Source organism: Phyllostomus hastatus, unplaced genomic scaffold (genome assembly GCF_019186645.2).
Source record: "Phyllostomus hastatus isolate PE091 unplaced genomic scaffold, TTU_PhHast_1.1 phas_contig_283, whole genome shotgun sequence".
Taxonomy (NCBI): domain Eukaryota; kingdom Metazoa; phylum Chordata; class Mammalia; order Chiroptera; family Phyllostomidae; genus Phyllostomus; species Phyllostomus hastatus.
In genome coordinates this window covers 4,870,542-4,881,287 of record NW_025333833.1, presented here as the reverse complement: position 1 = coordinate 4,881,287, position 10,746 = coordinate 4,870,542, and the positions used below count along the sequence as shown (strand labels likewise).

At 52.4% G+C, this 10,746-nt stretch overlaps 1 protein-coding gene across 1 annotated transcript; it reads right to left on the bottom strand.

Annotated features, from left to right (window-relative positions):
- Positions 1–2,528: 2,528 nt before the first annotated feature.
- On the bottom strand, positions 2,529–9,877 carry FASLG (Fas ligand). Its single transcript, XM_045838646.1, has 4 exons — positions 9,350–9,877; positions 8,720–8,765; positions 4,789–4,845; positions 2,529–3,807 (listed from the first exon to the last, which is right to left on the bottom strand). Exons 1-4 carry the CDS (start codon positions 9,683–9,685, stop codon positions 3,413–3,415), a joined length of 834 nt encoding a protein of 277 aa, XP_045694602.1. The 5' UTR covers positions 9,686–9,877; the 3' UTR covers positions 2,529–3,412.
- Between the last annotated feature and the right edge of the window lie 869 nt (positions 9,878–10,746).

Below are 10,746 nucleotides of genomic sequence, written 5' to 3'. Positions count from 1 at the left end.
TTGAGGGCCAGGAAACACACCAGCAGCCCAATGGGATGATGGCCTTTCTGGCTTTTCCCACGAGGCACCTGGCCAGGAACTCGACAGAAGAGTTTTAAGGAAAGCAGGTGACACAGCCCAACCTGGACCTTTGGCTTTGTTCATTGATTCATTCAACAACTACTTATGGAGCCCCTTCTACACAACAGTTTTGGCACCAGGGTCCTGGCAGTTTTTGTCACCAGTCTGCTGACCAACTCCTGGGAGTGCCAGGGGCCGAACTGATTTATCTTGGTTTCCAATGCTATGGATTAGGATGCATGATTTTTTTTCCATCTGTAGCCTCAGACTCCCATTGGAAAATCTAGTCAAAGCTAGACAAACATGCACCCACATTCAGGAAGCAACACTATTGTAGATTCATTACTCTCGAAACATACCCACGTAGGTACAACTGGAAGACACTTGCCTTATAATTAAGGTTATTCCGCCCACAAACACTTACTGAGCACCTAGTATACGATGTGGATTTGGGGCAAACAAGGCAGAAAAAGGTCTTGCGTGGGGAACTTTCATCCTAGCAGGGAATAGAAAACATACTTTTAAAGTGGTCAAATAAGTAACATAGGCACATTCCCAGCTAAGGAAATGAACGGGGCCTGTGTGTGTGAAGGCAGCCCTCTGAGATGTTTGTCTCCAACCGGGAAAATGAGAAAAGCAGCTCTCACTGGAAGAAAAAGCGTGGTACAAAAAGGTTTGAGTTTTTCATGTGTGTTTGATCTGTCTTTTAGGGACAGGGGGTATGTTCCTTGAACATATGCACATCTACCGGAAATGGTCTCACACACAGGGATAGTCTGAGGATCCAGAAGAGAGAAGGAAATTCTTAAAGGGGCCAAGGAAGGGAGACAAGGCGGGTCTAGCCCACAAACGGAGAGGTGGCCCTCTTCCTCCACGGTAGCAGACGGAAAGGGGGGCCAGTCAGAGGCAGAGGACTGGGTTCTGGGCATGGGAGGGAGGCTCTGTGGTGAGGGCGGGGGTTGGTTTGCAGGAGGAAAAGGTGGGATGTCATTGTCTCGAACGATGGAAAGCATGCTTACCAGGAAACTGCAGAAGGAGTGTCGGGCCATGTTCAGAGCCCGCTTGAGATCTCTGGCCTCTGATGTAAAGCGGTGGTTCTCAGCCAGGGGTGACTTTGTCTCCCACCCCAGCCCACGGACATCTGGCAAGGTCTGGAGACAGTGCTGGTTGTCAGCACAGGGGAGGGGAGAATGCCACCAGCATCTGGGGGGTAGAGGGCAGGGATGCAGCATCACAATGAAGAATTATCCAGCTCAGCACGTGATGGGATATCTATGGACAGACCCTCCCTGGGAAGCTACCAAGGAGGCAGTGACCCTCTGTCTTTGTGGGTGGAAATGGGGCCACAGGACAGAGTGGTTAAAGGACTTCTCTTCAGCCTATCGTTTGGTGTAGCTTTGGGATTTTGTGCAGCACGTGTATGTTACATGTTCACATCAAACGACAGAAACAAATTAGTGATGGACCAGCAAGGGATGGGCTGACTGAAGCAGACAGCTGCTTGAAAATGAAAGGAAACCAGACAGTCTGTGTGACTTTTCTCTGGCACATCCAGCTGCTAGGATGCCAGTGCAGAGAAAATGGGGTTTTGCGAGAGGAATACAGTGAAGGAAGCAGGCGGGGTATTGGGGGTTGAGGGTCTCTCCAAGGTAGTGAAGGCAATGACAGATGACGGAACCTAAGGCAGACAGAGAGAGGAGGGAGGCTAAAGAAGGAGCTGACAGACATGTAAGAAAGTAGTAGAGTTCATTAATTAGAGATATCAACATGGCTGTAAACTGTTGGTGCTACTGAGCTGGAATGACAGGAGAGGATGCTGGGAAAACAAGAGGTCCAAAACCAAATTCCAGCAGAGGCACGGTAATGCTGAACAACGACCAAGTCGAGGGGAAGGCCGCGGTGACAAGCGGCCGAAGATGGGGAAAGTCCCTGTGGGTGATCAAGGTGAGAATTCGAGAAGCCAGGTGTTTGGATGGACCCGCCGGAGCGGCGACTTCTGTGGACGATGAAGCCCTCTCGCAGAGCAGCTCACAAATAAGGGCAGGTGCCACTTTCTGACCTGCACAGCGATTGCCTAGTTAGTAAATGGAGGAGTGGAGATTCAGATTCAGGTTTCTTGGTCCAAACCCGTGCCAGGTCCAGGTTTCCTGTGCCTTTTCTGCTGTGCTAGGACCCTGCCCCCAGGAAAAGACAAGCGGGTGGTCTTCAGTCTAGGGAAAGCTGGGCAGGCCCATTAACATGGGCTGTAATATCGGCGATGGAACCTTCGGATGATGGGGGTGGAGAGGGAGGAGAAGACGAGGGGGACTGGGGCCTGGAAAAGCCCTTCGCACCCCAGCGAATTATCCGGAAAGTGGCCTGGAATCGTAGCGAGTAAAGAAGCCAGGGAAAAAAGGAATGATAAGAAAGAAAACCAAAAGCTTTGTGATTTCCAAAAAGTACATCCATAATGTTATCCATGTACTAAAATAGATCTTTATTATATATATATATATATTCTTTTCATTAAAAATACACAAAAATGTATGTATATAAATATGGATTATGTCATAGAAAAATAGCATCACTAGCTGACAAAGATTAGAGGACTCTTGGGGTCGGTTGCCAAGAAGCATTCAAAACCTACACCAAAGGCACCCCATATTCTCTTAACACATCCTTCCTGATATCCATGCTCTCTCTACTTAGCTGGCTCTCCCAGTCTCTCTCTCTCTCTCTCTCTCTCTCTCTCTCTCACACACACACACACACACACACACACACACACACGCACACACCCCTACAATTGCTCAGGAAATGTACATGCTCTATAGGGAATGGACTGAGGCCCCCAGAGATCTCCCTGGCTTCTCCGTCCGCATCACCTGGTGGCCCGGGCTACGGCTTCGGAAGTAAAGGTGCTGCTGTCGGGAAGCGGGCCTTTCGGTGTCTCGAGCTCATCACGCAGGCCGAGGCCCCTGTGCACCCCTTACCCACTCGTCTCACACCGAGTACCTGGAAGACAGCCCAGCCTCCCCTGAGGTAGACAGTAGACCCACCCAAGAGGCGAGTTCAAAGGTGTCCTTGGCAATGTGTGCAAACATTCTTGGCCACCGAAGCTGAGTGTAGAACGCTCTGGTGGCTGCCCTTCCCTCTTCCACATCTTGACACGCAGCCCAGAGCATTATGCTCATCTATTATCTCCCTCAGCCTGTCTGGCTCAAGGACCTGCTGGACCCTGTGGTCCCAAGGCCCTCTTGGTTTATGTCTTCTCACTTGACCTCAAGGGGCCTTAAGAAGACCTTCCTTCAAGACAACATTCTCAGTGCTTGTAACAAGGAACCGTAACGGAGAGAATCTCAAAGTGCTTTTCTTAGAGCTTATATAAGCCAAAAAATGTCTTAGATTCCTCAAAATTGACCAGAGAGATATCAGACACGTTGACGTATAACTGGTCGGCGCTGGTGAGGTTGAAGACGGCGCCCAGGTAGCTGCTGCGGGCCCACATCTGGCCAGCGGTGCAGTAGTCCATCATCCTCTCCTCCATCAGCACCAGGTCCTGCGGGTACTTCGAGTTCCTCATGTAGACCTTGTGGTTCAGGGGCTGCCTCTTGCAGGACTGGCCCCGGAAGTACACTTTGGAATACACGAAGTACAGGCCGGTGTCGTTGATCATGAGGCTGCCCTTCTTGTATTTCACCCCGGAGACCAGGGCGATCCCGTAGGTGTCTTCCCACTCCAGAGGGATGGATCTCGAGTTGGGCTTGCCTGGAACCAAATCGGAGAGGAGCTTTCAGCCAGGAACATGCACGCACCCAACAAACTAAGCTTCCGAGGCGAAATGGTGGGCCCTCCCTCCTTCGAGCAAATGTTTTTTGTTTTGTTTTATTTTGTTTTGTTTTGTTTTTCCCAAAATGACACAGCCCTCCTGGAACTGGCCAAGGGGTCAGACTCACCCATCACTAAATTCCTTCAACACCTTTATCAAATGGCCTGCTTCGGTTTTATCATCCACACTCTCGGGACACACCATGGGGCCATAATAAATGCCCCTAATCCATGGCCGTGAGAAATGGGTGGGGCTAGTTTAGGTCCCTGGAACAAAGGTTCTGGGATCCTCAGAACCAGCGCCCAAACGGTTAGGCATCGGGGTCCTCCCATGAGGCGAAAAGCCAAATCCAAGGAAGTCTACGGTTCCAAAGTCGGCAAGGCCCTCGGGGATCACCTGGCCCAGCACCTCCCCTGCATCCCTCACTTGGGGCTGACGTCCCCCTTCCCCGGGCCCCCACAGCAGTCCGAGCACTCCTTAAGCAGAGATGGCTCTCCTGTGCTGAAGCGGTGACTTGGGCGCCCCTCTCCCTATTGGCCTGTGAGCTCCTCGGGAACTCAGGGAGGTGGGAACTGCGTGTGATGTATCTCCACGACCCCAGGCGCGGCGCACACCCAGGCGTGCTCTATAAATGTCTGTCGGTCCAAACTGGATCGTTCCACAGCCTCCGCCTCAGTGATCCCAGGGACGGCGGCACGCTACTGCCTGGGATGCTTAGCCGCTTCTCAGATGTGTGTGCACGACGCACGGGGAAGGCCCCTCCCACAGCGTTATGGATCACTTCCCTCCACCGCACCGCATGCAGAGAGCCCACCAGTGCCAGACTGGGCCTCCCCTCCCATCACCTGCGCCCCCAGAACACAGCAGTGGAAACCCGCAGTGGCTCTGCTCTCTGCAACCCACACCTTACGGATACAGACCTGTCAAATGGGCCGCTTTCCTCGGCTCCCTTTTCTCAGAGGGCGGAGCGGGGTGTCCTGTATCACAGAGAGAGAGAGAGAGAGGAGAGACAAGTAGACATGAGATACCGACAGTTTTTTCGGTGGAACTCTAAACACGATATTTAAATATAAGAAAAAATTTTAAAGGCATAAATGGCAATAGTCTTAACATATACGAATCATGCAAGTCCACACTGTGGAACTCGCAGCCTCTGTGTTTTAGACACGGAGAGGTAAATAAAAAAAGGCAAATTCAGATAGACGGGGGCATACATTGTAATGTTACAATAAAACCACATTCATTAGTCATTGCATTGATTAATCCAGAGCTGTCATATTAGTGACTGCATTTAGAATGTGCCACAGCCCTCTCGGGCGGAGACTACTGTCCTGCCTCATGGGGCGGCTTGTCTAGGAAGAGTCAGTGTGGGGTCACTGCTCCAGAGCCCTGACTCTCTCCACTCTGGCCTCACTGTCCCCAGGACTCAGTGGGCCACAGGCCAAAGAGGACAGCAGACCCACCTCCTGGCTCCTAGGTCTTCCCCCAGGGACGTTCTCCAACCTGCCCCAGATTAGTTCTACTGCCTTGGAAGATTCCACTGAACGTGGAATTGTGTCCGTTTCCCCCACCCAGCTCCCCAGCTTCGGTGCCTCTGCTCATGCCGTTCCTTCTGCCTAGAATGCCCTTCCAGACAGATCTCTGGGGCCAGTTCCTATCAACCCTATAAATACCCTCAGAAAGACCTGTTTCTTTGGGGAGGGACTTGATACCCTCCCAAGCCTTTTTAATCAGATGTGACTTTTCCCTCCTCGGAAACCCAGCGTCACTCTGCCTTCGCCTCTCTGGTCAGCTTGGACTCTCCTTTTCTGCAAAAACTGTGTCACTGGCCTAACTGTCTTGAGTCCGTGGTAAACTCCTTCCTGCCGCTTCAACCCACCAGGGCGTTTAGTTCGGTTTTTAATACAGGGCATGCGACCAGTAAATGTTCTCCAAATTAAACTGAAGGAGCTAAAGCAGACAGTAGTTCTCATGACAGATGCTCCTTTCTCTGACTTCAACTATTGAACCAAACAGACCTACCACTTAGCTCATGAAACGCATGAAGGCTGATTCGAGAAAGATTCTTAGAAAGGTGCGTCGGAATGCCCCGGTCCGCTGAGGACGTTACCTGAGCCTGTGTCGCCCCTGTAGCCGCCCAAGATCGCACCCCCCACCCCCCACGAATGTGGCGTTAGCGAACAGGAAAGGCAGGGCCGAGGCTCGCCTGCATTCCTGTGCCAGCAGCCGCCCGCACGGCACCCCTGGCAGCAAGCCACGCTCTGGCAGGAAGCGGTGCACGCCTCTGTGGCCCTCAGAGGGCCCGGGACGGCACGGCTCTCGGGGAGGGCCCTCCATCAACGTGTCTGCTTGGTCAGTACTGGAGTGAAGAGACTACAAGCACACCCTGCCCTTTGGTGATGCCCCAGGATTCTGGCACACGCCATTGCAGGCCCGAAATGCTTTTCCTACCTCTCACCCCTGCTCCACACACACACATACACACACACACACACACACACACACACAGCACCTCCTGGAGGGGACTTCCCAAACCGCTCTGTCTTAGGTGGCACTTAGTGCATGCACTTTGAAATGCTGCGGTCTGTTTGCCTGCTTTCGTTTAGTTTCTCCAGCTTGCTTAAAGCTCAGGGTGGGGAGGCCCCCTGCCTCTCTTGTTCTCAGAGGGTCACCCCCAACCCAACCCCCAGCCTGGCACCTAGGAAGCACCCCAAGAACACTTGTGAATGAATGAAAGATCTAATGAGCTAACTGTGGGAAAATGGAAAGGGAAAAAGAAGTACAGGAGAAGGCTTAAATAGTGTCTCCCAGAGAGGATCACTGGGACCACGTTAAAGTGTCAATTCTTCTGGGCCTCTGCTAAGAACAGAAAGATAGAAGGATATGCGTGTACGTACAGGGTCAATATTAAACTAACTTGTCTTCTTACCTAACACTACAGAGTGCACAATCTCCATGGCATTAGACGTCCTTCTAATATATGGTTTTGCAGTTGTTGCTTATTATGCTCCACCTGAATACACCACGGTGTATCCAACTAATCTCTTATTAAGAGGCATTTAAGTTTCTTCGGAATTGCTTATTATAGTAGCCTTATGAAGAAGTGCCGAACATCCTTATACATACATTTTCAAGCACGCCTCTAATTATTTTGTGAAGATAAATTCTTTGTGATAAGATTGCAAGGTAAACGAACAGTTTTAACCCCTTGATATGTTTCCAAACTGCTCTTCAGGAAAAGTACACTAATTTACAGGCTCCCTGGCTATCAGCGGGTGTTTAAGCAGGTCCTTCTCTCTCACCTTTTTGCCAATCTGGGTTTGCTTTTTTTTTTAATCTTTACTAAATTGACGGATGCAAATGGGTCTCCTTCACTTTAATATTCACCTCTTATCTTATTAGTAAAGTTGCTGACTTGATTTCCGTGCGATAACCCACCACCACTTTCGGGTCCATCTGGGTTGATCTGGAGAAGATCATGGCTTTGTGGGGTTGGTAGACCTGACTCATCTGTTCTTAACTTTTCGTCACCAAAACGACTCCAGAGAGTGGGCGAACGATGAGTAATTAGGTCCCTGGCTCACCAGCCCCATTCCACTGATTTTCCAACCTATTTTAGTCTAGAAATCTTCCAGAGGCTTTAGTTTTCGAGCAAATATTTCTACTCGGCTTGTGTACATCTGGACTTTCTGACACTCAGGGACTCGGACCCAGAACCCAGGGCCGGAGCAACCTCAGGCTGGCTCCAACCTGCAAGGGCATCAGGGCGACTTGGGCCCCCCGAGTGGGCACAGCCTGAGGAACAGGCTGCCCTCGCTGGGCGGCCAGTGCTACCTCCTGCCTTCTTCCCAACTTCTAGGGAGACTTGCTCACTGCCTGTGCGGAGCCCTCTGGCCTGTCGTCTCTCCTGCGCACTCCGCAGCCCTCACAGAGAGGGGCGTTGCCCGACTTCCCCAGGCATCTGTCCCTGCCCCAGGAAGCCCCACGGGGCCACCTCAGTGGTCTTGGGTGTGTCACCTCGTCTGCCTGGGGTTTCGTCCCTCTTACGTAGAGTGCGATAATTGGACCCAGTGGGGTCTGAGCTCCCTTCCAGCCCACACCAAATCTCAAGTTCAATGCGCCCTAGCTCAACAAGAGCCGGCATGTCCAAAGTCTAGCTGTTTGCAGTTTCCAGAATTCTGTCCTGAAACGTCATGAGGCCAGTGTTCAACATTCTCCTCTTCCTCGTGCCCTGTGTCTCGTGCAAAGGATTTTCCTTCATGGCTGAAGGTAGCTCTGAGGGGCAAGCTGGACCACCTTTTGAACGGTGGCTGAAGTCTTCCCCCCAGCTTTCTAATGACTGCCAAAGACCATCCTAGTGTGGACCCTGGAGTCCCCACTTCTGAAAAGCTAAAACATCGCCTAGAAAATACGTTTTAAATGAAGCTTGACTCTTGAGTGATCCCTTAGAGAACTGAGAGAGGAGAAGAGCTTTCCTAGAAACACCTCTTTCTGCCCCCACCTCCCCGCTCTTCCAGGGACTTACAGCCACCGCCCTGTGTAGGGGACCCTGGAGGCCAGCTGCTGCTCAGGGGACAAAGGGCCAGGGTTGTAGAGGTGTGTGCCTCTTCCCAAAGTCAAGTGGAAATCATGCTGAATCATGCTCAGTACTCAGATACACTGACTTTGAACAATTACATTTACTTCCTAGCTGAGGGCAGCTCAAGAAGGACCAGAGATGCGGAATCAGCCAGGATCGCTATTGCAGAGAAGTGTGTCCCAGAACAGATGCCACTCAGACCATTCCAGCAACACGGTCCAGCTCTGAGGACCATCTTTGGAAACTCAACGTACATGCATAAAAGGACTCACCTATTTGCTTCTCCAAAGATGACTCTACATGCCTTTGGCTGGAAGACTGGCAACAAGAAAAAAAAAAAGTTGTATAACAAATTTAAAGTTTTCTAAGCAAAGGAGGTAACCCTGTCAAGTGAACCAAGTGCTGGAAAGGAATCTCGATCCCTCACTAGTTCTCCTAGTTCCGACTGTGGCCAAACATCTGAGTCTCCTCATGCCTCGGTTTTGTGATTTGGAATACTTCCAATAGTTTTAAGCCTTCTCTAAAAATAAGTTAGTTTGGCCATTCGCACAAATTCACTTCTCAGCGAGGCCCAAGCTGCTTTCTTTCTTGAGTCACGAGGGACGTGGCTCACCAGGGCTGCCTTGCCAGCCCCGGGAGGAAGAATGTCGCTGCCAGTCGGACTCTGGCCCCGAGCCCTTCCACGGCAGGAAATCTCCCTTGAACTAATGTGAGCCTGCAGGTCTCTGACTGTAGACAGAGTGACTAAACCGTCCATTTCTAGGACAGGAATAATGGATCGAAAAGCCCTGTGCAAGCAAGACCATGGTCTCTGGGGACTGGGGTAGACTGACACCCACCACCACCGCGCAGAGCTGCCTGACCCCCAGCACTGGGGACACGGCGGCCGCAGGGCAGCTTACCTCTCTGAGTTCGAACAGCTCCTTCTGCAGGTGGAACAGCTGAAACATCCCCAGCCCCACGGCAACAAAGGCCACCAGAATCATGAAAAACATCACCAGGAGACACCGGCTTGGGTTGTGGTCCCTTTTCTTCAGAGGTGGTAGCGGCAGGGGAGGCAACAGTTGTGATGGCGGCGGTGGTGGCGGCGGCGGAGGCGGTGGTGGCCTCCTTTGACCAGACCTTCCAGGCACTGAAGGGGGACAGGGGAGGACCGTCCCTGGAGGGGCCCAGGGCGAGGTGGCCCCGCTGTCCACCCAGTAGATCTGGGGGTACGGGTAGTTCAGGGTCTGCTGCATGGCAGCCAGAGACTCGGGCCGCCCCCGACGCAGGGGGCTCCTCAACCCCGTGGAGCCCCAGACGGCACGAGAGGACCCACTGCTCGTGAGGAGGGCAGCCGGCTCCTTCTTTATACCGTTTCCATGGCCGAGGGAAACACCTCGCTTTCGTTCTCTCTTTCTGTTTCTCAGAGAGACGCCCACTCGCTCTGCATCTGAAGCTGAGAAGCCTCAAGAAGCTCGGCACAAACCCGGGAAGTTTCCACCCACAATTTTCTGATGAAAGCTTGCGAAACCCCGGCGGCCGGTGAGCGTCCTGAGGGCTGGCGGGGAGGCCCCGAGCTCAGGCCCCGCCCTGCAGGTCGGGTCGTGGGGGCAGTCCCGGGGCTCCGGCCACCGCCCCCAGCTCCGGGGTGGGGGGGGCAGTGGCCCTGGGCACACTCCTGCACTTGTGGCTGGAAGCGTCACTTCCACATCGCTTTTTTTCTTTTTCTTTTTCTTTCTCTTTTTCTTTCTCTTTTTCTTTTTTCTTTTTGCATGAAGGAGCCATCCCTGCCATCATCCCCTCCCCCCCGACAAAGCACCACGTACCCCGACCTGGCAAAACCCCATCACGTGCAGGTTCAACACTTGCCCCCCCCCCCCGCCAGCCTCCAGCGATGAGATCGGAGGGTGCACACCGGTGGCCTGTGGGCCGTATGGAACCAACAGACCTGTTTGCTTTGTACCTCGCATTTGTCCTTTTCATCGGTGGTCCCTTATTAAAATTGGGATACTTCACATTAAAATATACGTGTTGCTCTTCTGTTTTTGAACATTAGAACCCTGGACACGCTCGAGGCCAACTCTGCAAATGCAGGCAGTGGACTTGGGCAGCAGCTGCCCCCACAGACCAGACGGGTGCTCCAGGCTGCCCAACTGCACGCCCCGCCCTCCCCCGCCACCCCGGGCACAGCCAAGGCCAGCCTGGTCCACGGAGATACCTCCATTTGCAGCCCCAGTTATGGCTGCCAAGTGAAATGCAGGGCGCCCAGTCACACTTGAATTTCAGGTCAACAATAAATAATTTTTAGGATAACGAG

Coding starts and splice junctions, on each gene's coding strand:
- FASLG (XM_045838646.1), bottom strand. CDS start 9,685: ATGCAGCAGACCCTGAACTACCCGTACCCCCAGATCTACTGGGTGGAC. Junction 8,766..9,349: donor AGCTGTTCGAACTCAGAGAG/GTAAGCTGCCCT, acceptor TCTTGTTGCCAG/TCTTCCAGCCAAAGGCATGT. Junction 4,846..8,719: donor ATCTTTGGAGAAGCAAATAG/GTGAGTCCTTTT, acceptor TCTGTGATACAG/GACACCCCGCTCCGCCCTCT.